The 27,204-nt window shown below is 37.5% G+C and overlaps 1 protein-coding gene and 1 pseudogene across 1 annotated transcript; one reads left to right on the top strand and one right to left on the bottom strand.

Annotated features, from left to right (window-relative positions):
• The first annotated feature begins 1,104 nt into the window (after window positions 1–1,104).
• LOC115970533 lies at window positions 1,105–17,949 on the top strand (annotated as a pseudogene).
• An 828-nt stretch (window positions 17,950–18,777) lies between these two features.
• LOC115969933 (adrenodoxin-like protein 2, mitochondrial) lies at window positions 18,778–25,343 on the bottom strand. The gene is made up of 8 exons (XM_031089574.1): window positions 24,923–25,343; window positions 24,607–24,696; window positions 23,832–23,899; window positions 20,888–21,003; window positions 19,999–20,105; window positions 19,578–19,627; window positions 19,382–19,464; window positions 18,778–19,269 (listed from the first exon to the last, which is right to left on the bottom strand). The coding sequence occupies exons 2-8, from the start codon at window positions 24,662–24,664 to the stop codon at window positions 19,155–19,157; spliced, it is 597 nt and encodes a 198-aa protein (XP_030945434.1). The 5' UTR covers window positions 24,665–24,696; window positions 24,923–25,343; the 3' UTR covers window positions 18,778–19,154.
• Between the last annotated feature and the right edge of the window lie 1,861 nt (window positions 25,344–27,204).

Consider the following 27,204-nt stretch of genomic DNA (forward strand, 5'->3'; position numbering starts at 1 on the left):
CGGCTCATGTGACCACGCTGAGTGGGTCAGCGTGGTGTTAGAAGGTCTAGTGGGGTCCCTAGTCACGTGGGGCTCACCAACCACCCTTGCCTCTTGGGAGGGTTGCGCTCCTTCCGTCGTTCTATGGTGGTTTCCGTATTCCGGTGGTCGATGGGAGGAGTCCGACATATCCTTGTTGGAAGTACGCTTGAGTGGCTCGCCTCTAAGCCAAGCACCATACTGGGGCGCTGGCATCTCTTATCCGATGGTGGGTGAGTTGCCCTCTTTGCCCTCTTTGCATTCTTCCCCACTGAACGCTGTTGCCTGGGACATCAACATCCATGACCTCCACTATTTTGCTGCCAATCTTCCACCTAGTCTCTTTTGTCCTACTTTTGAGGGGGAGGTTGTAAATCTAGATCCAAAAGGGACACCAACGGAGTTTGAGTTCTTTTGGTGCAACGTCATCGTCAAAGTCCTGAAGTAGGACCAAGTTCTTGTCGTAGCTCCATGGACACATGTCCATTACTTTCTGCTTGTCTTTCTTATCTCCAAATTCCACGAGGAAGAGGTCCTCCTCAATGTCCGAGATGCGGACACTTTTGTTTGGTTTCCAGGCCAAGGCACTTTTGTTTGTGTGAGTATTTGCATGACAAGGCAGTTTTCGCCTAGCTCCTTTGCTGCCTTCGTGCTGTCACCGCCCAGCACTATGCCCTCGTCTTCTTCCTCAGTCAGGGTTAGTTTTTTCCTGAAGTCTTCAAGTTCGTCTGCCATCTCAAGCTGCTTTGGGTTTCTAGGGGAATATAGAAGTTATGGTGGGGAGGGTAAGGAGGGAGGAAGAGAGGACCAAAGAGTTCCACAAGGGAACTACAAACTGCTTGCACGAAGCAAGACCAGACCTGTCTCTACGCTCTAGAGAGGAAACGAGAGACACTCAAGCGTCTATCTGCAACTATTTCAATGCATACATTTGTTGTGGCAAACCATGACCGAACTGCACTTTGTGGGTCCTTCATTTCTTTTGCTTATAAATATCCTCATCACATATTGTCCACCCAAACATCCACATGCACCTCTCTTTCTCTATAATATCGTATACGTGATTTCTTGTGGATTATTGTAGAAATGTCTGATAATATAGTCGAAGACACTCAAGACAGCACTGAAGTAAAGAAGGAAGTTTCTCAGAAGCTCAACAAGAAGAAACTGTCATTCCAAAAGTTGAGTATGCATGACTCCTTCGACATCGAATCCAGCTACTTTCCTAGTCGTCCTCACGGCCATGACTCTAGCTCTAAGGTCGGCTGTACCAGCAACTCAGCCACATTTTTCATCCCACAAAGTTAATTGATCTTAAAAAGATTTAATGTTCAAGTTAAAATTGGCTTTTTAACTAGTTTTAAAATGATGCATAAACTAGTCACTAACCCGTGCGATGCACGGGATAATTAAACAAAATTTATACACATTCACTTTTATTAGTATAATCATTTGAAAATAATTCTAACTAATACCTAAATGTAAGAGACACATTGACTTACTATTTAAAGTAGCATTCTGAATAATTTACACATATTGTGCAACTGAGCCTTAATTTCTCATCAACAATAAAAACGTGGAAAGAAAATAAAAATTACAACAATTAATTTCATTATCTTTCATGCTATACTTTGTAATTGTACAGAATTAAGTCAACTCAATTTAAGTAGTTGTAATAAAATTGGCTTCTACTATTCTCTATTCTATAGAAATATGAACATATTGGATTTCTCAAACAATTACCGGTATTGCAATAAAATGATTTATTATTGAAAATAAGGAACAAAGAAAATCTGTCTATAGTTTAAGAAACACAATATACTAAAATTAAAGAGATAAAATTTTCGGAGGACAAAATATTATAGATAATTTTAGAAACAGATTATACACTTAAAAGGGTTAGTAATTTATAGTACTTACCCCACACTATTAGTATACAGACACCAAGTGTGGTCGTCGTAACCCTTAGAAAGAATCTTCCCCAATTGGACCCTATCAAAAAAAAAAAAAAAAAACACCCAATTAACAAAATTGATCCAAAAGGGTCTAAAAAGCACACAAAATCAATTCAAAAAACAAAAATATGAGACAAAGTAATTACTTTCCGCTGCCAATGAAATCGTCTTTTGTATTGCTGTTCCAAACTACAACACTTATCTCTCTAAGGCCTTCAATTAACGAAAACACAAACTTCTCTTAGAATACCGGAGTATTATGACCATCTATACACACACACACACACAAAACAAAATCAGCATAATTCACTATAACTTTATAGAAGCCTCAAAAATATAAAGAGAAATTAAAGGAGTTGAATTTGATATTTATGTTTGGAGAGAGAGAGTTTGCAGAAACTGTGGCTTTATATTTCTTAACTTGAGAGAGGGGTAAGGTTGCTAGGATTTTGAGATGTTATAATGTTTTTATTTTTATTTTTTAAATATTGTGCTGACGTGGAAAATTGTGGTGTCAGCAGAAGTTTCGGTTTTATATTTAAATATTGTGCTGACGTGAAAAATTGTGGTGTCAGCAGAAGTTTCGGTTTTATATATATATAGATTATACAATAATAAAGAGAAAATTATGCATAAATTACACAATAATAAAGAGTAGTACTCTTTATTTTCGTGTAATATATGCATAATTTTAAAATTTTAAAAATTTTAAATTTAAATGTTTTCTAAATAAGGGGATAATTGATTTACTGTATCATTTTAATATTTTGTCAATAAAAATTAATTGAGATTTTGAAACCTCAAAATTATAAAAATACAACAAATTTGTACTTTCTGTTCATTTATTGTACACGTTTATTAACGGAAAGTTGAAGCACCTCATAGTTAAGTGACTAAGATTCACGATGAGGAATCAAAAATTCAAGCAAGAAATTAACGAAAATTAGGTGTATAGACAAAACAGTTCCCTTTTTTAAATTTAAATAACAGAATTCGAAGGGATTAAAATAGAACAAACCTCATATTTGAGGGAACCAAAATGCAATTTACCCATTTCATTAGTATTTTCATAGTTAATTATCTTTTAATCTTTGGAGATTCTAGCCTTTTGCCCTTAATTTTGAAAAAAAATAGCAATATGCCCCTTTTTCGAAACTATATAGGGATATGCCCCTGTTTCGATACTCGATTACTTTAAAATCGAGTTTCATTAAAATACTCGATTCGTAGAAAATCGAGTTATTTCAAATAAAACTAAAAAAAATAAATAAATAAAAAAAAAAAAAGCATAGAACTCGATTTTAGGGAAGTCGAGTTCCAAAACGCCGCCATAGGGCTTTAAAACGTCACTATAAGGCTTAAAAACGCCACTATAGGGCCCCTTGAACTTGGTATGGGGACTTATAAAAAATTTTTGCAGGAAAACGTCACTATAGGGCCTAAAAACGTCACTATAGGGCCTAAAAACGTCACTATAGGGCACCCAGAACAAAGCGATTACACTTATAAAAAATTTTGCAGAAAAACGCCGCTATAGGGCCTTAAAACGTCACTATAGGGCCTTAAAACGTCACTATAGGGCTTAAAAACGCCACTATAGGGCACCGTGAATATGGGCCAATCACACTTCTAAAAATATTTGCAGGAAAACGCCGCTATAGGGCTTTAAAACGTCACTATAGGACTTAAAAACGCCACTATAGGGCTCCCTGAATATAGAGCAATCACACTTATAAAAAAATTTTTTGCATGGAACTCGATTTCCTGAAACTCGAGTTCCATGGAAATTTTTTTTTTTTTTTTTTTTTAAGTTTGATCGGGCATAACTCGATTTTCTACAAATCGAGTATTTAATTGAACTCGATTTTAGGATAATCGAGTATCGAAACAGGGGCACGCTCCTATATAGTTTGCAAACAGGGGCATGTTGCTAATTTTTTTCAAAATTAGGGGTAAAATGCCAGAATCCTCTTTAATCTTTATATATAAGACTATATATTTTTATTTTTCAATTGACCCAACTAGCGTTTTCTTTTCGCTGAATAATTAACCTTACAATTGACCAATGTTCGATCCAAGTTTAACACTATATATATGGTTTTGCACTAGCAATATTTTTCTTGCATGGAAATTAACGAAGACAATTAATATTATTCATGATATTTGACATGAAAATCTTCTTGTTAGGCCGTTGATTGGTCAATGATCTTGCATGTAGCATTCCAAAGTATTGGAATAGTGTATGGAGACATTGGCACATCCCCACTCTACGTGTATTCAAGCATCTTCCCCAATGGTATCCAGCAGGAGGACGATATTCTGGCTGCACTGTCCTTGATCTTCTACGCTATCACCTTAATCCCTGTGATCAAGTACGTGTTCATTGTCTTAAGGGCCAACGATAATGGCGAAGGTAATTAATTAAGATTCTACCAATAGTAGAAATTCTATGTTCTTATTTCTTATGGTCACAATAGGTCCTGATTATGCCAAAATCATTAGTCCTTATGAGTGCGTCCAGATGGAGCTGGGTCTTCGTCTAGGTCCCTGTGAATACAGTAAGATTGCTCCCTCAAGGTGATCACCGGTGTGGTGCCTGTCACAACGTCTCTGATGCCAAAGTTAGTATCAGAAAGTTTTTTGGAGAATACAAAGAATATCAGATTTACTTGTGAGTACTTTTGGATGTGTGTATCTATGTACCTGGTTTGTAGCTATTTGAAGTGTATATATACAGTTTTGTGGTTCTTAATCGTTGGGGGCCTTGATTGTGGCTTTAGTGCCTTCTTTGTAATGCCTCAAGGCTCATGAATATGGGTTTTGTTGAGGCTCCAACAGTCTGCCAACTGTTAGGTAACTGTTCAAGGTATTGAATGCTCCCATTAATGGTTTCTCTATCCTCGTCCGTGTCACACCGAGGTGGACGAGTGTATTTGATGAGATCATCCAAGTAAATTGAGTTCGTCAATCCCATCAGCTGCCCCCCGGGTTCTGTGGTCATCGTGATGTGTCATGACGACCATCAGAAGATGAAAAGTTTCCTGATCCGACACGGCTCTTGGGATTTCGCCCCACATTTAATGTGCAGTGGTGGCGCTACACATATCGTGGCCACGTGGCGTGTCCTGACTAGTGGAGTTAATGCTCCAATTATGTGATTCTTGGGGTTTTCTGCTGAATTTCAATTTTTTGTGCCTTGGTTTAAACTTCCCCACTTTTCTCTTTCCCTTCACTTTCTCCAATTTCCAATTATTGTTCTGAGTTTCTTCTTCTCCAACTTTTTCCTGCGTTTTTCTTCAAGCCGATGCATTTTGTGGTTAAGTTTTCCGTGCTCTTTTGAGGTATGTTTTTCTTCTCCCCCTTCTTTATTTTTTTAGATACAGGTCATGCTCAATTTCTGATCTTTCTCTCCTTTTTTTGTGCTTGTTTTGGGGTTTTTGCTTTTAGGATCCATCTTTGTATCTAGTTTTTATGGTCAATAGCTCTAAGGTTAGGGAGCCTGCCCCTCAGTTTCTTTCTTTTTTGCGCGTTTAGGGGCTTCTTTGGGTACTTCCCATGTTTTCCTCCCTTTGGTTGCAAATTTTGTCACTGAGGGTGGTAGTTTAGGTGTGGTGTTGGGTAGTTTATTCACGTTGCTTAGTCAATCAATCGACTGGTTTGAGGGTTTATTGAGTGAGTGGAAGGCAATGTCTGAGGTGAGATCGAGCGAGTTAGAGACCGGGTTGTCGTCTAATGACAATCCTATGGGGGTAGAAGTAGATACTGTGGTCTCCATTCCTCAGGAAGTTAGGGCTTTTCACGCCCTCAGGGAGGCGTGTGGTTTGGATGACGAGACCCTGTCTAGATTTAGGGATAGATTTCAATTCCCTGAGAAGATTAGGGTTCGTCTTCCTCAAGAGAAGGAGCGAGCTTGTCATTTTTCACCCGGGGAGGTATGCTTCTACGAGACTGCCTTCCAGTGTAGGCTTAGGCTCCCCATCCACCCTTTCATCATGGAGCTTCTAGATCGCTTCGTCATCGCTCCTGGCAACTTATGCCCAATTCATGGAGAATAGTGGTCAGCTGTATGGAAATATGGCTAGCTAATACTGAAGGGGCTATGATCAGGGTGGACGAGCTAGTTTATTTATATCGTCTAAAGGAATCTAAAGAGCATAGGTACTACGAACTAGTGCCTTGGGAGAGAAGGACCAAGATCGTCAAGGATCTACCCTCATCATTCAGGTACTGGAAGTCTCGCTTCTTTTTTGTGTCCGGGGATGTCCGGGGATGACTAGCGAGGTGTGGGGTGATCTCCTTAGGTTGCTTCATCAGTGGGGAACCCCGCGTCTAGGTGCGTCATTGTTTCTTTCCACACTTTGTTTTTCATTTGGTTTTGTTTATTCTGTCATTGCTAAATTTTTGGGCTCCTTGTGCAGTTAAGAGACGTCCTAATCTCAAGAGCAAATACAAGCAACACGTTGAGGTTGCCATTGAATACGCGAAGTCCATTGACGATTTCGACGATTTGGTCGATCCTCGTACTTTGGCTCTATATTGCCTTGGCCCGGAGCCTTCTACTTACGTCTTGTGTACCATTGAGAAAGAAGAGAAGAAAAGTAAGTATTTGGTTCGTCGCTGCCACCCTTTGTTGTTGTTGTTGTTTTTTTTTTTTTTTTTTTTTTTTTTTTTTTAACAAGTGTTTCTTCTTTTTATTTATTTTTTTTATAGAGATGACGACGAAATTCAATCAGGATATGTATGCTAAGATGAGATCCAAGAAAAACGAGCCACTGTCCAATCTTGGGAAAAAGACAGTGCGCGTTACTGGGAAGGGCCCCCCTGTGACTTCATCTGTCCTCGTCAGTCCAACTATTCCCAGCACCGAAACAACGAGGAAGGCTTCTCCTGCCACTTCAATTGAAGAGATCCTCACTCCTATTTCAAAGAGGCCGCATTTAACTAAAAAGGAGAAAGCAGACTCCCGTCCGTCCAGTGTTTGGGACGATGCTAGACTAGCCGTGGAGAGGGCGCATAAGGTCGTCACTACTGAGGACCTTAAGATTTTCTCAAGGGTGCCTTCTGATGAGATCGTGGCTCGTCACGTCCACAAAATCGTCTAGGTAGTGTACTTGTGTAATTTCAGTTTCTCTTTTTTTTTTCTTTCTTTTTTTTGAAGGCTTTAATTTCCTTTTTAGGTCTTGGGGGAAAGTCTTCATATCACCACAAAGTACCTCACTCAAGAGGCAAAGGTCGCATCTGTGAGGTCTAGGATGGAGGCTCTGGAAGCGAAGAACTCCAAACTGAAGAAAGACCTAATTGTCGCCATGGACAAGGCCAACACCTTCAAGGAAAAGGCCAAGACTTTGAGCGATGACCTCAGGACTGAGCAGCAGTTAACTCTGGAGAAGGATGAACAACTTCTGGTTGCCAAGGAGAAGCTTAAGACCATCACTGCTAAAGCCATTGAGGCTTTCCAGTAGACTAACAAGTACAACACTGTGCTCTTCAGTTGGTATTTTAAAGGCTTTGAGCTCCTGAGGAGGTATTTCATCAAGCACGCCACCAGAGTTGGTCTAGAAAATTTGGATCTGGAATAGGTGGATAAAGAGATGGCTGCTAATGAAGCTTCCCAGTCCTCGGTTCCTGAAGGCGATGCTCCTGAGGGTGCTCCTACTGACGCTGCTGCTGATGCATGAATCTGATACTTCTCTTTTGTAATCCCTTTTTTTAAGTGCCCAGTGTGTTTTTGGGCTTTTTAATTCTACTTTAAGAACAATATTCTAATTTTGAGAACAATCTTACCCCGTGTTTAGGGGCTTACAAATACAATGATGGTTGCCCGTTGGGCTTTTACTTCTATTTGTAATTTTATACTTACTTGTTTGCATTCTTGTCTTTATTTGCTTTATTTTCTTTGGTTATTTCTTCTTCGTCAGTAGCTTGTATCGCTGCTACTTAGTTAAACTTTTCGTTGAGAATTGCGCTTATTGCAGGAACGTTGTCTTGTTGGTAACTTACATCTGTCTTAGGCGGAATTTTGTTACTTAGATGATTTTATGCTTGATACCCCTTTAAGGGAAGTTGTCATTTCTATGACTTCATCAATAACTTACATCTGTTTAGGCGAAATCTTGTTACTTAGCCAATTTTTTGTGACTTACACCCATTTAAGGGATCTTGTCGTTCTTATGGCTTCGTCAGTAACTTACATCCGTCTTGGCAGAATCTTGTTACTTAGCCAAATTTTTTTTTTTTTTTTGTGACTTACACCTATTTAAGAGATCTTGTCATTCTTATGGCTTCGTCAGTAACTTACATTTATCTTGACGGAATCTTATTACTTAGCCAATTTTTTGTGACTCACACCCATTTAAGGAATCTTATCATTCTTATGGCTTCGTCAATAACTTACATCCGTCTTGACGAAATCTTGTTACTTAGCCAATTTTTTGTTTGTTCGCACTAAAAAAATGGTTGAATAGTTCTTTCATTACTTTCAAGAATGAGTACAATCATCTGTTACATCTATTGGTGGTAATTCTTTAAGTGCTTGATGTTCCATGGTCATGGAAGTCTCTGTCTGTCTAGGGTCTCTAGGTGATAGCTGCCTTGGCAGGAGTAATAGACGACCTAGTAGGGTCCTTCTCATGTGGGGCCGAGTTTTCCTTGGGCAGGGTTTTTGGTTGCTAGGGTGACCTTGCGCAGGACGAGGTCCCCTATGTTGAGTCGTATGAGCTTCACCCTCTTGTTGTAGTATTCGGTCATCTTCTGCTAGTATTTTATCATTTTGTTAGAAGCTTTCTCTCTAGCCTCGTCTAGACAGTCCAGGTTGACTTGTAGCTGATCATCATTGCTCTCCTCGCGAAACATTTCTCGCCTAACACTGGTTACTCCCACCTTCATCGGAATTACCGCCTCGGTGCTATAAGTGAGTCTGAAGGGGGTTTCTCCTGTTGGAGTCCTTGTTGTGGTCTTGTAAGCCCACAAAACATTGGGCAATTCTTCTGGCCAGGGCCCCTTTACGTTGTCTAACTTGGCTTTAATAATCTTAAGTAGCATCTGGTTAGTCACCTTTGTTTGCCCGTTTGCTTGTGGATGTCTCGGGGATGAGAACTGGCTTTTAATCCCTATGTTTGAACAGAAGTCCCTAAAGTTTTGGCTATCAAACTGCCACCCATTGTCTGATATGATCGTCCATGGGAACCCGAACCTGCAAATTATGTTCTTCCACACAAAACTCTAGATTATTGCTTCGGTAATGGTTGCTAGAGCTTCTACTTCGACCTATTTTGTGAAGTAGTCAATAGCGACTAGCAGGAACTTTACTTGTCCTTTACCTTAGGGCAATAGGCCGACGATGTCGATTCCCCATTGTACAAAAGGCCAAGGTGAGGCTATTGTTGTCAGTCTCTCGTATCTGGCACTTGTCACACCTCTTGACAAGCTCCATTGCATCCACCTGCATGGTAGGCTAGAAGTAACCTATTCTGATAACCTAACTTACCAAGGATATGGGGCCTACATGGTCGCCGCAAACCCCTTCATGGATCTCTTCCAAGATATACTTGGCTTCCTCTTCGTCGACGCATTTCAAGTAAGACATGGAGAAGCCTCTCTTATACAAGGTGTCATTTAGGATCGTGAATCTGGCTGCTCTCTTCCTGACCTTCCTGGCCTCCTCAATGTCTTGTGGGAGGCGTCCTTCTTGAAGGAAGGATATGATCGGTGTCATCCAGCTATTTGTGCTCTGGATTGCAAACGTAGGGACTTCTTCAGTGCTAGGGTGTTTCTGGATTTCCAAGTCTAAGCCCAAACTTGTGGATCTTTCTTTTGACGAGGCCAGTTTCGTGATCTTGTCTGCAATCATGTTCTAGCTTCTTGGGATCTTCTCGAACTCCACCCTATCGAACCCTTGTATTAAGTGCTTCGTTAGCCTGAGGTATTTTGGCATTCTTTCCTCCTTCAGTTGAACTTCGTATTTAAGCATTTCTCCGTCTGGGGTGGTGATGAAAACCCCTACTCGCCCCCTCTTTTGGGCTGACAAACCATCGGTCTATATCGTCCACTATTCTGTCTCGTCCATAAGGCTATCTTTGTCTAGAAGGGTGAACTCAGTGATGAAGTTCGCCAAAGCCTATGACTTAATGGTTGTCCTAGGGTGGTACTCGATGTCGAACTGGCTAAGCTCAATTTCCCATTAGACCATTCTCCCAGCTACCTCGGGCTTGTTCGTGGACTTCCTAATGGGTTGATCCGTCATTACCAGGATGGGGTTCGCCTGAAAGTACGATCATAGCTTGCACGAAGCTACTATTAGTGCAAATGCAATTTTTTTGATCCTGGAATACCTAGCTTCTGCTCTTTTGAAAGCTTGACTGACTTAGTAAACTGGGAGTTGTTTCTTGTCCTCTTCTCGAATCAGGGCAACGCTCATGGTCGTGGCTGATACTGCCAAATACAAATATAGATTTTCCCCTTCCTTGGACGAACTTAGGAGGGGCTGGTTGCTCAGGAAGCGCTTGAGTTCTTGAAACGCTGCTTCGCATTCGTCAGTCCAAGTGAAGGCTTGCTTTAGTGTCTTGAAGAATGGCAAGCATTTTTCCGTTGCTTTAGAGACGAACCTGTTGAGTGCTGTTATCCTTCTTGTGAGATTCTAGATTTCTTTGATGGTCTTCGGCAATGCCATATCGAGTATGGCTCGCACCTTCTCCAGGTTTGTTTCTATTCCCCTTTAGGACATCATGAATCCTAGGAACTTCCCCGAGGCTACTCTAAAGATGCACTTGCTGGGGTTCAACTTCATCTAGTACTGTCTGAGTGTGGCAAATGTTTCCTTGAGGTCGTCTAGATTGGTAAGCTCCTCCTTGCTCTTGACGAACATGTCATCCATGTACACTTCCATATTTCTCCCGATATGCTTGCTAAACATCTTGTTCACTAACCTCTGATAGGTTGCTTCTGCATTTTTCAGTTTAAAGGGCATCACTTTATAGCAATAGAGCTGCCCTTGGCTCATGATGAAAGCATTTTCTCCTAGTCCTCTTCAGCCATTTTTATCTAGTTGTACCCTAAGAAAGCGTCAATGAACATCAGTAACCTATGCCCGGCTGTAGAATCCACCAACTAGTCTATCCTTGGCAAAGGGAAACTATCCTTTGGGCAAGCTTTGTTCAGGTCTGTGAAATCCACACACATTCTTCATTTCCCATTTGCATTCTTCACTAGGACGGCATTAGCGAGCCAATTTGAATAGTAAACCTCCCAAATAAAGCCTACCGATAACAACTTGTTAATCTCGTCTGTAACTGCCTAATTCTGTTCTTGAGCAAAGACTCGTCGTTTTTGTTGGACGGGCTTCATCTTCGGGTTCACACTTAGCTTATATTGGATGACTTTTAGGGATATACCTAGCATGTCCTCATGACTCCATGCGAAGACATCCAGGTTCTCTTCAAGGAACTGGACAAGTCTCGTCCTCATCTCGAGGCTTAGTGTAGTCCCTATTCTGGTCATCTTTACTGTCTCGCCTTTGACCAACTCCACTGTCTCCAAGGCTTCCACTTTATCTTCCTCCTTCTCCTCGATCATCCATGTATGGTTTTCTTTTACAGCTAACACTATTTGGTAGCATTCCCTAGCCAATACTTGATCCCCTTTCACCTTGCCCACGCCATTCTCTATTGGGAACTTTACCTTCAAGCAATAAGTAGACGCGGCTGCTTTCTAGCAGTTAAGAGTGGGTCTCCCGATGATCACATTGTAAGATAAAGGGTAGTCTACCACCAAAAAGTCTAGCTGATGAGTCAACTGTCTTGGGTAAGTCCCCACTGTCACCGTTAGTGTCACTATACCTTTGGGATACACCCTATCACCACGGAAATTGACGAAGGGAGAGTCAAATGGGCACAGCCTTCCTAGATCTAATTTCAGCCGCTGGAAAGCGAAGAGGTAGATGATGTTTGTCGAGCTACCATTATCCACGAGGATTCTCCTAGTATTGAATCCTTCTATCATGAGCATTATGACTAAAGGATCATCATGAGGTTGCTTCAACCCCCTAACATCTTCTTCTGGGAAACACATTTCTTGTTCCATTCGTCTTTGTTTGAATGGGGGCATCCTGTGGACGTTGTTCACCTGCCTTTGATACGCTTTCTTGAGGGATTTGAACGACCCACCCGTGGATAGGCCACCTGTGATCGTCTTGATCTCCCCGATCACATTTAGTGGGCGTTGGGATGTGTAATCCTCATCACTGGGTGAAAATTCACGCTGGTTCTTGTTATCACCTCTAAATCTACTGGATTCCCCCTTTTTCACATACTTCTGCAGTTTCTCTTTCGATATAAGCTCTTCTATCTGTTCCTTTAGGTCCCTGCAATCCTCTGTGTAGTGGCTGTGATCCTTGTGGAACCAGCAGTACTTCTTCTTATCACGGACGTTGAATGATGAATGTAATGGCCTTGGCCATTTGAGGTAGTACTCATCCTTAATCTGCGCCAAAATTTTGTCAACAGGCATAACTAAAGGAGTGAATTTTACCGTTCGAGGAGTTTTTTCATCTTTCCTTTTACCCCCTTCATTGATCCGACGATCTGGACGCTCCCTTTTTTGTCTTCTATGATTGTCCTCCTTCCTTCCCTTGTCTCCCAACTTTTCTACGACCTTTATGGCGGCTAATGCATCTTCAGCATTCATTTACTTCTGTGCCTTCAGAAGCATCTCTACTATTGTCTTAAGAGGATTCTTTGCGAGTGAGACCACGAACTCCATAGACTTCAACCCTACTTTAAAGGTCGTCAACTTCGTCCACCTCCAGGGTCTCCCAAGTAAAGCTTTTCACGTACGACCTCAGGGTTTCTTTCTTCCCTTGCCTGATGGTGACTAAGTGGTTTACTGGCCTCTTAGGACGTTGTCCCCCAACGAAATGGCGCAAAAAGGCATTGCTCAATTGTTCGAAACTATCAATGGATGATGTTGGTAACTTTGTTAACCACTCCCTTACAACTCCTTTGAGAGTGGTAGGGAAGTTTTGGTGAAAGGGGTAAATGCCCATTTTGGTCGCCCAAATAATAACCAGTAAGAAGTTGACCACAACAACAATTTGTAAAAATATTGTATAATATTTTCTCAAAAAAAAAATGTTATAAAATAGTTTGTGGTTGTAGCTTAATAATCGAGAATGCCCTTATTCTATGGTACCGAGCGACTTCTATATAATCTCTAAAACAAACAAAGGTTGTTCAATGTGCAAGCAATATAGTTTCGCCTTGAACCTAATATTGTTAGCTCAACAATAGAGTTGAAACTAGAAATTGATTTAGTTTGTCAATGTCAAACAATATACATATCGAGATTTGTTGAGAAATAATTACAAAAATAAGTTGAGAGAATCCAAGTGAATCACATGAAGTTTAGAACAGTCTAAATCTATGTCAAATGCTAGTAAGTGTTAAAGGTTACTATTATTTTCCCACTCTATCCTCATTTGCCAACCATATTGTTAGGTTCTAAAGACTTAGAATCTTATGTATTTAGAACTCTAATGTGTATTGTTGGCAAACCATGATCAAAACAAGATGTTTAGTCGTGTTTAGACTTGCTCAAAGTTGGTTCATTTATGTAAAGTTGGATTTAAGTTGATGCAGATTTAATAAAGCATTTCAGCCTGGTTTGATCGATCGAAGCTTAGGTTCAATCAATCGAAATTTGGGCAGAATGCATTTTCTGCAAAATTCCAACTCAACCCTAATTTATTTAAAACGTTTAGGATTTTGTATTTTTGCCCTAAGTATATAAGACAAACCCTAGTCACGTTTTAGTGTTGCTCATATGGTTATTTATGTAAATCTCTTGTGAAATCTGTGAGGAGCTTTCCTTTACACAAGCTTAGGATTATCAAGAAGGAGATTCATTCAAGAACTTGATGATCATTCAGTTGCTGCCATAAGAACTTAAAGAAACACAAGCGGGTGTGCTTGTACTTGTTGGAGAATCCAAGAAAGAAAGAGTCTGTGGTTTCGGAGTTTGCACGTGGTCATGTCAGTAAGTTTCTACTGGTAGGTAGCAATAGAATATTAGTGGTCTAAGTCCTGTTAAACAACTTCGATTCTTTCATAGTGGATTCAAGTTTACCTTGAGGATAGCTAACTTAAATCCTCCCCAAATTTTTACCGGTTTGGTTTCCTGGGTGATCATATCATTGTGTTTTTTATCTTTCCACTGTTTTGCATGATATGATTGTTTGATTGTAATAACCTAGATTTGGAATTTGGACTAAGTAACAACTTGACTAATTACCTAAGTTAATCTAATTGTGTTTTTAGGAGGTCTAAAAACTATCACATATGTTGTACTTTGTTAATGAATAATTATTATATTCTTCCTTTAAAATAGAAATAAATTGCAAAATTGCATGTTAAGAGGCACTAACAACTAATTCTTTTTGATGAATACAGACATGACTGTTTGGATATCAGTAGTTATCTTGATCATGTTGTTCATGGTTCAAAGATTTGGAACTGACAAAGTGGGTTTGCTCCAATAATTTGCATTTGGTTTATATCCATTGCTGGCATTGGTACAATTTTTTCAAGTTTGATCCAACCGTACTTAAAGCTTTTATTCCAAAGAACATCATAGAGTACTTTCGAAGGAACAAAAAAGAAGCTTGGATTTCCCTTGGTGGCATTGTCTTTGCCATAACAGGGAGGACCGTAGGAACAAAATTTATTTATTGTGTATGCTATAGCATCTAGCTTTAAAATGTAAGTTATTATTGTAAGCTATTAAAATGTGGGCAAAATTGGCATTTATCCCTAATTTTAAAATTATGCAGTAAAATGTCCCTGTTTTGAAACTATTTAGCAAAATTTTCCTTTTTTTAAACTCAATTTTAACAAAATCAAGTTTTGTGTAAAACTCGATATCCTCAAAATTAAGTTTTGTATATATTTTTAAGTATAACTCGACATTGTTAATGTCAAGTTTCACTTGTAACTCAATTTTGTTAAAATTGAGTTTCAAAAATAAGGACATTTTGCTAAATAATTTCAAAACATGAGCATTTTGCTACATAGTTGGTAAATTAGGGACAAATGTCTCTTTCCCCGTCAAAATGTAAGATATTAGCTGGAGAGGCCCAAATATGTACATAAATGGGCCGGACATGATACCTTATGCCGACCAACAAACTAATGGGCCTCTACTAAGATTAATATCATCTCTGTGGTCAACCCTGGTTTTATTTTTATTTTTTTATGAGAAATAATCCAACCCTAAATTTTAAATTAAACTACTAGGTAGATAGGGACAATGTTTCCGTAAATTACTCAATGTACAGGATGAATTATATGTTCTTTTCAAATAAAACTATGAAAATATAGGTACCGTAAAGGAAAACAAATTCTCTGTACCATTTTTTGAGTTCTACTTTATGTTCCACCAATCACAACTTACCATGTATTTATTTAATTTTTCTTAAAGAATAGCTAAAGTTTACCGTAAAGGAAAACAAATTCTCTGTACCACTTTTTGAGTTCTACTTTATGTTCCACCAATCACAACTTACCATGTATTTATTTAACTTTTCTTAAAGAATAGCTAAAGTTTAAGAAAAGTTATTCTTAAACTTTAGCTATTCTTTAAGAAAAGTTAAATAAATAGATGGTAAGTTGTGATTGGTGGAACTTAAAGTGGTACAAAATATTTGTATTCCGTATACAAGACCCATATTTATGTAAGAAACAAGTCTAGTAAATTAAATGTATGGAATACATATACTTTTAAAAATAAAAAATAAAAAATTTATATATAAGTAAAATAGTGGAAGAGGGGGGGGGGAAACATGGTCCAAACCACATATATGAGATATCACAAAAAATGTCATTAGCACTAAGCTATCACTTTGAACCCCAATAATACATATATCTTTGACAAGAAGGGAAGTTTGTTAACATAATAGTTATGTGAAAAATATGCAGGAACTGAGGCTTTATTTGCTGATCTTGGTCACTTCACAATTCGATCCATTCAAATTCAGCATGTGCAGTGTGACCTATCCGGCTGTCATATTGGCATATATTGGACAAGCCTCCTTTCTTCGAAAGAACAGTGACCTTGTCTCTCAAACCTTTTACAAGTCTCTACCAAGTAAATGATACATATCCATTGCCATACTGTTTCTTCTGTGTGTGTGTTTTGGCCTTAGATATAGTTGTTGCATGCAGAACCTTTATATTGGCCCGTGTTTGTGGTGGCCATATTAGCAACAATCATAGCAAGTCAAGCTATAATATCTGGGACTTTCTCTGTAATCCAACAATCCCCCTCACTAGGGTGTTTTCCTCAAGTGAAGGTAATTCATACATCGACTGAGTTTGAAGGCCAAGTTGATGTACCTGAAGCCAATTACCTTCTAATGTTGGCTTGTGTAAGCCTCACCTTGGGTTTCAAGACCACAACTAACATTGGCAATGCATATGGTAATCCACAACTCCACATATTCTTTTAGCCTATGTTTAATCTAAGCTATACATTCTCAATATTGATTGTCACTAACCATTTGAATTTGCTCAATATCGGAAATAAAATTTTAAGGTCAAATGTATTTTTTGTCTGTAAATTTTGATCCATGTTCAGTAATTTCATCCCTCAAATTTAAATGTTGAAATTTTTTCTCTAAAAACTTTTAAAGAGTCTATCTTGTGCTTTCAAAAAAAAAAAGAGTCTATCTTGTGATCTTGTCATTCCCTCTATTTATTGTTAAATGTATTCCAAGCCATTCATTTTTATAGGAATGAGAAACTTTAGGGATGAAATTGATACTTCTTTTAATTTGAGGGATTCAATTGAACTTGAACCAAATTTCCAAGAACAAACAATATTTTTTGGCCAAGTTTAAGCATTACTAGTTTTTCCTTTTCCCTGGTCTTATCTTTCCTGAGAATCAAGTAGAGCCTAAAACATATAAATTCCACCTAATAAATTGTTGATCCTTTGCATGCAGGGCTAGCAGTGGTTTTTGTAATGACCCTCACATCGTGCTTCCTAGTTGTAGTCATGATCATGATATGGAAAACCCACATACTTCTCATAATTTCCTACATTCTTTTTTTGGTAAACAATTTCCTACATTCTTATCATTGGCACTGTTGAGCTTATATTTTTTAGTTCAGTCCTCTACAAATTTGTCCAAGGAGGATATCTTCCCCTAGCCTTTGCAGCGGTACTAATGAGTGTAATGTATGTTTGGAGCAATGTGTTCCAAAAAAAGTATTATTATGAGCTTGAGAACAAAATTTCTCCAGAGAAGTTAAAGGAAATAGTTGCAAACACAAACTTTTATCAAATACCTGGGCTTGCCTTGTTCTACTCAGAGCTTGTTCAGGGCATCCCACCAATCTTCAAGCACTATATAGAAAATGTGCCCGCAGTTCACTCAATCCTCATTTTTGTCTCCATCAAATCACTACCTATAAACAAGGTTCTGGTAAAAGAGCGTCTTCTTTTTCGTCGAGTAGAGCCTAGAGAGCTTAATGTGTTTCGCTGTGCTGTGAGGTATGGATATATAGATGTGAAGAACGACTCAGAGCCCTTTGAGAAGGTTTTGATAGAAAGATTGAAAGAGTTTATTAGTGAAGACTTTAGGTTGTCCCAAAGAATGCTGAGTAATGCTAAAAAGGAAGGAGATGTGCTGGATGGTTGGTTGGAAAATGGAAAGAGTGGAAGTGGAGATGTGAGGGAATTTGAAGAAGATAAAGGACAAGAGGTTATAGAGAAAGAGATTGAGGCTGTAGACAAGGCATGGCATGCTGGTATTGTCCACTTGATGGGTGAGACTGAAGTGGTTGCTAGTGAAGGAGCCAATATGGGAAAGAGAATTATGATAAGTTATGCTCACAACTTCTTGAAGAGAAATCTAAGAGAAAGTAAGGAAGTGGTTGATATTCCTCACGAACGTATGCTGAAAGTGGGAATGACTTATGTGCTTTAAAGAATAATTTGCAAGAAAGACAAATAAAAAAGTATTTCAATTTGTAGAAAAATGAAATAAGTGAGAGATCATGGTATGTGTGGAAAATGGTACATATGGCAGGGTTTGTTGCTAATAGTGTAAAATCTTTCAACGTATAAGTTTCATGGAGCATGCTCTTGTGTGATAACTCTTTTATTGGTATTTCAACTATTAGACTTCCTTTGAGCTCTCTATGTTTTGTTGGCATTTCAACTAGATCTTCGATGTCCAAAATGAGTTTCAGCTCAAGTTAATTATAGTTGCTTCTGCTATGAGCCTTATAGCGCAGTGGCATTCATTAATCTTCTATATAAGCAGAAATATAATTCAAAATCCTAGATGTAAGAAGAAAAAGAGAAAAGGTACACATAATCTATCATAAAAATAGGAGAGAAGTGGGGGGTTTAAATTCAAAAGTCTAAACCCATTAAGTGCGTCTACAACTTACTCGTAAAAAATGATAATCATTTGCTCTTTTGGACGACCGTTTACTTTCGGCTCAAAACTTATAAAAGTGACAATCTTCCGTGGATTAGTGCTTATTTATAGACAATCTTCATTGAAATAAGACAGGTGCAACCAAGCAAGAGGAGTGCAATCATCAGAACACCAGGGATTTTCAAAATGTTGTGGATATGTGACTCAGACATGGAAGAATCTAACAGCCTCCTGGTCGCCATCATGGTTGCAACGAGCGAATTGGTGTTTTATCTTAAATTAAAGGCTTTAGTAGTTGTAACTCCTGCTTATAATGGGAATCGACTAATCAACAAAAGATAAAGTGGTCAAATTTGGTAAAAAGAATTATAAATGAAAGTTTGATACAAATATGAATGACATAGATGTATATATTTTGGCCTTAAAAGAAGGAAATTATCCTTGAAGAGCAAAGAATAAAACATAAATTAATCTCTAAGCCATTACAAAAAGCAGCCCTTTTCTCTGACATCATTTACCTGTAAATTCTTGTCGTGCAGGTTAACTTGGCACCATAATGAGCATGTCATCAATAGACTTATTGTCATACAGGTTAACTCAGCACCATTATAAACAATAAACAATAGAAAAACACTGACAAAAAGTCTGATCAATTATCATTGACCAAATATAATTGAGGAGCTACAAAATTGGGATGATTGTTTCCTTTACTATCAGCAAAAACTCTCCAGTGCCCTTGTATATCTCTAGTGTGGTTTTGGTACATACCCATCAACTGCAAAGTTTCGGGTGGCAGCAGGAATAGCTAAGCGAATTCCATCAAGTTCAGGTTTTGCAATCACTTGACAACCCAAGCGAGATCTGCAAAATCCCAAACATGAAATTAGATCTAACTGCCCAAAAAGGGAAGAAGAAAAAAAAAATCTAGATTGAAGGTAAAGAAAAATTCTCATAGCAAGTTAATGGAACCAACGTTTCTGTAAGCCCAAAGGCCAGATCCAACATATCATTTTCCTCATCAGCAGGGTCTTCTAACTTATTGTAATACTCCATGTCCTACCATAAAATTTATTAGTTAGCCCCTCAAATTTGAGCTTAAGAAAATGTTTGACCCAACACAGATTAAAGTCCAAAAGGATGATTGTTTAGAACATATAGCCAAAACATACCATCACAATCACATGACATGTTGAACAGGCAAGTGAGCCTTCACATGCTCCTGAAATGACATTAAAAACAGAGCATCAAATTCTGTAACAATGATCGAAGAAATACAAACTCATTGACATGGAAATTATTCATCCATCAATCTTGTACTATGGAAAGTAAAAACTTCAGCCCAGAAAGAAACACAAAGAGAAAGAGAGGTAGGGGTTGGAGGCAAGGGGGAAGTCCCATGTTATAGTTTAAACAAGGTACATCTGGTAAGTACTCAATAACTATTAACTGTCAGCATGTCCTTCAAAGTTCAGCAACTGTTCTGAAGATTCCCAAGTTATTAGAAATTACTTTCTTTAAAACCTAGGAGAACAAAATTAGACAAATCTAATGATGCAAAACGCTGAACTAAATAAGTATCAGAATCATTGCCTTCAAGCTCTATATCATTTTCATGAGCAGCTTCCAACATAGACATTCCAATCGGGACCTTAATGTGCTGCTCCTCTCCATCCTTATCAACAAATGTGACGGATATCCTGCAAATTAAAGCATCCAGGTAAGAAATGTAAACCTGAAGTGGGGGAAAGGTTGAGGATAGAGCAACAATGTCTCATAGGATGCTGAACGCGTTATATTTATAGACACCAATAGCATTCACTATCAATTAGAATACTCATCCTCATAATGGTTGACACTTGACAGCATAACATGCAAATAAAAATATACTTTGCTCTTAATATAAAGACACCCAACACAAGAACACGGGACATCATATATGCTACTAGGACTGTTGCTTATCTAATTCCCTCCTCTCCCTGCATAAGTGGAGCTACCTTTTCTCCTTTACTGGGTATTTTTCTATCCTATCATAATACCCTTTCCCTTAACAATAGTCAACCTGATAAGCTGAGTTGGAATGAGTCCATAAGTAGTAGGCCACAAGAATAATTCTAGAAACATCTGGAGCTATGCAAACAAGCCAAATCATGTGAGAAACTCCGGCACAGTGCCCATGCTACAACTAGAATTACCTATGTTGGCTGCAAGCCAAAGTATTAATTTAATAATTCTTCACATATACAGATGCATCCAACACATGCCATAGCTTGCCCAGAGTAGTGCTACATGAAACAAAAAAAAAATGGCTTTTCTTTGGAATGACTGATGCTGCTGCTTTGCATAAGCTGCGTTTGTAGATCTATATCATCTTCACTCTTTCAGGGTCATATGGCACTAAATTCATCAGCAGGGGTGTATAATACAAATGACAATTACAAATTCCATGTTCTTACAATCCATATAAACAAAAAGAACTTACGTTTCTTCCTTTTCACTCCCTTCCTCTGATGCATTGGCAGTAGTAGTGGTAGAAAAACTATGATGCTTCAGAAATATGGAACCCTGGAACACCTTGGTTTCTGTCTGTCGTTCAAACTGTTTTGAAAAATAAGGAAATCATGCAAGTTTCAATAAGAATAACAAGTAAAAAAAATCTCATCTAAATTGTAAAGAACCTCATAACTTCACAATTTTTTCAACAACCATCTCAACCCATGCATAACATGCACAATTATAGATTTATGTATTATTCTCATATATTGCTTACAATTTCCAATTTATTCAGCACATTCTAACATTTCCATACAATTTTATTATGCTATTGTGTAATTTCAACCCTGAATCTTTACCAAAAATATACTGCAGAGGATTGCTAAATCTTGTCATTTAACTGGATTCATAGATTTGTCACTACTTTTCCAGAGTAATTCAGACACTAGGTTATTCACTCAGCCAAATCTTAAATTTGAAAATTTGATTCACAGACAAGACTTTCAATCCTTTACAAAGAAAACTCTAGGATTGATCTAGTTTCCTGGCAAGAAAAGGGAAAGAGACTATCTAGTTAAAAAAGATATCTAAGGCTGCATTTGTTTCACCTAAAAATATTTTCTGGTAAATATTTTCCTCTAATTTCGGGTGTTTGGTGCAACTGAAAATTCTGGTCAACCGTCAACCTGAATAATTTGGGGCATTTTGGTGTGAAATGATTTAAGCCTCTATTTTCAGGCAAAACACTTTACACCTCACACAAATGACAAAACTCATCAGCCCCAACCTCCACCCCCCGCCCAAGCACCCTTTCTTGTTGCCACCGATCTCGCCCCAACCACTTTGTGGCCGCTGATCCCACCCACCCACCTTGCTGCCGCCAATCTCATTCCACCTGGTTGTTTGTACCTATCTGTATGCAACAAAGCCTTCCCTTCCTACCAAGCCATTGGTGGCCACAAAGCCAGCCATCGTAAATCCTCCATCAAGCCCTCCACCACCACCAATAAAACCAACCCATCAACTTCCTCAACCTCTAGTAGGACCCACGAGTGTTCCATCTGCCATAAGACCTTCCCAACTGGCCAAGCCTTAGGCGGCCACAAACACTGCCACTATGAAGGCAGCACCGGCAATAGCAACAGTAACAACAACACCAACACCATCATCACCAGCAGAAATGTCACTTTCTCAGGAGGCAGTAGCTCCCGCCAAAGCCACTGTGACTTTGACTTGAACCTGCCTTCCTTGCCTGACTTCTGGATCAACAAGAAAAGCACTACTATTCAGCTTTAGGTGGAAAAGGAGGTTGAGTCTCCTTTACCAACAAAGAAGTCATGTTTGTTCTTGATGAGTCAGGAAGATAATGGTTCCTTAACAAGAATGATTTCTAGATGAAATCAACCACAACAGTTCATTGGATTTTTTTTTTAGGTTTTTGATTGCTTTTGGCTTTTTTTTTAAATGAATTGTTTCTGTACAGTGAATTTTTTAATTGTTTGTGAAACATTTAATATTTCAGTTCTGTTCATCATTTATTATTTCATTATTAAGTAAAACTAGGTTCTCAACTAGCTGCCATGTATATCTCTTCCTTGTTAGACATCTACTTGGGGGGAGAGGGAAGGCTTATTCAGGTGAGCCATCCTCCCTGGTATTCAATACAGGGCAAAGAAGAGGGGTTTAACTCTGCCAAGGCAAACTCATTCCTTTTGTTTGATTTCTTGGAAGTCAACCTTCCCGTTCACTCCACCAAGAAAGGGCTAAGGCTCAGTGCAATCTGAAACAAATCCCAAAGACACCCTGCTCACTCTCCTTTATTGCGTAAAAGGCATAATTTGCAGCCAAATTTCCTTAACGTTTGATCATTTTGATTGTCCCAGCTAGGATAAAAGTCCCAGTCAAGATCAGGCGACTAGCTCTTCCGACTCTTTCTCGCTTGCAGCTGTTAGTATTTTGGATTTTTTTTTGGGTTGTAATTTGTTTTTTATATTATATCTGTTTGGGATTAGAGAAAATGTGGGGAAGTAGTAGAAAATACGTTCCCTGAGAATTTTCCAGAAAATATTTTACAGTTAGGAAATATTTTCGGGTGAAACAAATGGAGCCTAAACATAGAACCAGAGGAGAAAGATTTCTACAATCAAGGTGATCCAAACACAAAGATAGAGACTTAAATCTTCCACAGGACAAAGCCATGGCATTGTAACCTAGATATGTGAGCAGATCCAAGTCTTTATACATACAACTACAGACCTGTAGGCCTAAGTTCCAATTAGAAGAAAAGCAAAGGGCATGAGGAATAATAAGCTCATTAAAAAAAATCCATAACAACCAGCCTTCCATATTGTATGAGAAAAAACAACAATATCTGATAAAGGTAGAAAAAGGAAAGAAGCAAACGATCAACTACACTCTTGCTTGCCCTTCTGACTTGACGGTTCAAATTCTAATGGGTATAAGAATCATTGATCACACCATTGTGTCCTCCAACTAAGTCATTATGTGGAGCCACAACTCGCTTCTGCTAATCAAGATAGATCCTAGAATATTCTATGACTAGCATTTGTTATGATGGCCTATCAAGGTATCGAGTACTTCAAGTACCTTTGTCTCAAACTCCATGGCCCATCATTTAGATTAAGCATCCAAGATTAATCAAAATGTGAACAATGAGAGCTTCACTAATTACAAGAGAAGTGAATACCACTCACATCTACAAGCAGCAAAGTCCTTGTTCAGTTAATATCCATTTAGACCAGGGAATTTATGTATTATCATTCTTCAAGCACTTTGGTGAATGATTCTACTCCCACTTTATGATCAATCAAGCAAATGGAAAGCACAAAAACGATATTACCTAAAAAGCAACAGATAATGCAAAAAATAAAAGTAGAAAACTCATCCTTTGCAACGAGAATGGTGATACATACCCACGGTTGCAAATATTGGCCATAAGGCCTTTGTATATATCCTGCTCTAGTTATGGGTGTCAATTTCCCTGGAAAAAAGCAAACATTCAGAATTAATGATAGTATGCATCTATGGCATGCATCGAGTAAAAAACACTTATAAGTTATAATCTCAAGTTATTCATGGTAAATTGAATTGTAACTTTTTTTTTAATTGGTACATTATACACACCCCAAGCTATGGACAGTGCCCAGGAAGTAAGGCTACCTACCAATCACCTCTCCTAAACCCCACAAAAACAAAAGATTTGTGCACTACCTATGACCTTTTTTAAGTTTCACACACCCAATGGGTCTTAAACCCATAACCTCACCTCCACCCAATACTTATAAAGATGTCATTTGAGTTAGAGCTCATCAAAAAGACGCTAGATTTGATTCAGAAACATATCTACTGTGTTTGCCAACAGCTTTTTCTTTTAACTTTTTAGCATCCTTCCTTCTGTACATTTTTTAAAACCTCACTTTTTTCTACATTCAACTATACGTCTAACCAACTTTCGACAAATAAGCTTTCAGCAAAAAGCTGCATTGCATCCATACAGACACTTATTACAAGAAAGCAAAACAAGCAAGAAATTCAAAAAACCTAAATACAAAATGGGTTTTTATGAAAACGGATGTGTCATTTGAAATTGAAACAAAACTCATTGGTTTCATATATATATAGAGCTATACAGACAGAAGGTTTATTATCCTGTAATGAAATTGGACACACCAAAAAAAGTAATCATACCTCTTGAGAGTCCTCTGAGCATCAAAATTCCAGCTCTTGAAACTTTAGATACCAACATAATCACACTTCAAAAAAAAACGCTGCCCCCAACTATGAATAAGGAAATCAATGGAATAATAATGAAGATTCCAGTAATCAGATAATATATCAAAGTAGTGACATAAATTTCAAATTTGGAAAAACAAAGCGCAATTAGGATTGTTATAGAACACAAAATTGAAGGGCAAGGATGTAATATTAAAAGGAACAAATGAATTCATTAGAGACAGAAAGAAAGAAAGAAACACGACCAAAGTGTCAGGGAACGAAACAGTACCTCTGAGGTTGTCTCTGGTAACAGAAACTGATAGCGGAGGTGTTGAAATTTGGATCCGAGTCCGAGTCGATCTGGGTATTATAATTTAGACCTCAATTGGTTCGGCAGAGCTGAGAAAAGGTGGGCAGAAAGAATAGAAAATGGTTGGATCGGGTCGGGTCGGGTGAAAAGTCTTTAATTTTTATTATGATTTTTTTTTTTGAAATTATGGTTCAACCGGAAACCGGCACCAATCCGATTCGATTATTCAATAAAACCGAAATTTAAGAAAAAAAGCAGGTTCACCATCAATTCAACCCAAAAAACCTGGAACCGGAATGATTGGACCGGTTTTGCTAAATCAGTGATATCTAGAATTGCAGAAAAATCTAATTTTTGTTCGGATTTGAGAGACCACGAACACAATACACACGGTATTGCTTGAATTTCTTGAAACAAGCTTCTTCTTAAAAAGGCTACTTCTTAAAAAAGCTATGTTTTTTACAAACCGTGAGAGCCACATACACCTCTTGTTTTTTTTTCTTATTTTTAAAATCAATGAAAAAGTCACATACTTTTGATATTCTTTTAACTTTTTACTTTTTCTTTTCATTTCTTTTTTTTCATTTTAGAAGTTCTTTACTTTTAGTTTTAGTTTTACTACGGTACAAGTAAAACCGTAAAACTTCTTGTCCTCAAAAACATAAATAAAAAAAAGTAAAGGTAACGTACAACTACTTGATAAAAGTAACTTGAATTTAGCTTCTTTCTACTTCTTTTTTCCTTATTATAATTATGATTAGAAAGAAATAATAGTTTTTAGTTAATTAAATAAATTAATTAAAATTCACTTAATTTTTCTTTAATATGAATTTATATTATATATAAATATATATATAACTTTTTTTCTTTTTATGATTACAATTAAACATATGCGATGGTCGATTTTGAGAAAAGATAATTAAATCTAAATGAACAGTGTCACTAAATGCTATGTTTTTAGGATAATTTTGTAATGTTAATATGTTTACATTTTGCTATTTTTATTTTTTAAATATAAGATGTGAAAACTCACATAAAAATTTTGTATATTTTTTACCTACATATTATTAGTAATAAACTTATTATATTTTTATTTAAATAATTTAAAAATTATTAATTATTTATTTGTAACATCATTGGTTCGACCATCAGTTCGACTCCAGTTGAACCATAAAATCGAAAACCACTTTTCTTTTCAGTTCTTTGATTGTTCCAGTTTGACCATTGGTTCAACCCTGATTTTAGGGTTTTATCAAATCAAATTGGTGCTTGGTTCCCAATTAAACTAGTTCAATCAATCAATCCAGTCCAATTTTTAAAATCATTGTTGGAATATACTAAATAGCTTAGGATCTATGTTTAGGTCAATCTAGCAACTAAACAAATACCAACCCAATTACTAATCCAATTTATGTTATATGTACATGAGCGTCTAAATATATAAGTGCTATCTCAAACGGAATCTAGTTAACCTAAATAAGGAGGCTAATAATTGTGTTCTCAATATTCTCACAAAATATGATTGTTATTTCAGTCTCGCAATCTTAAAATTGCCTAACAATAAGATAATGGTTCCTAGTAATATACCTTCAAGGTTTAATTAATGTAAAACAAAATTTCATTTCACAACAAAAAGAACACACTAAAGACTAGTAAATAATCTAAGCTTATTTCAAAGAAGAGTATTATCTAACTTTAGGCATTAGAAAGCTAATGGCCTATTATGCCCTCTTTACGGTCTTGCACCAAGGTTCTACCGTTCTACCCGGCCCCCACACTTACCTAGCATCAGAAGAAAAATTAGGCATCAAAGATATACAATTACAATCTATCGCATCAAAAATAATAATTGATTTCAAATATTAGGATATCATTTTAGATCTACCAAATAATAAATATATACCATAAAATGGAAATTAGTTGTTGAAATTAAAGCAAAATGGATTTCCTAATGCCACTTTTTGGCCAAAAATTGATCAGATTATAATCTTACCAAAACTATATTTGATTATGGCGTATTTTAGAGGTTTTTTTTTATTATTATTATTATTCACTAGTCAGAGAAAGAAAGATCTAAACCCTAAACACCTCTGTTAAAAATATTAAGAAGTGTCAATTAAATTATAAGGCTCTTAGAGTAATTTAGAGGTCTATAATAAAATAAGAATGAAGTTTTTTTTTTGGGACAAACGAGGGTATCCAAACCTCTTCGAGTATCTGACTATTCCCTCGAGTGTATACGGTCCCCCATTTCACACGTA

This window comes from Quercus lobata, chromosome 12, assembly GCF_001633185.2.
Source record: "Quercus lobata isolate SW786 chromosome 12, ValleyOak3.0 Primary Assembly, whole genome shotgun sequence".
Taxonomy (NCBI): domain Eukaryota; kingdom Viridiplantae; phylum Streptophyta; class Magnoliopsida; order Fagales; family Fagaceae; genus Quercus; species Quercus lobata.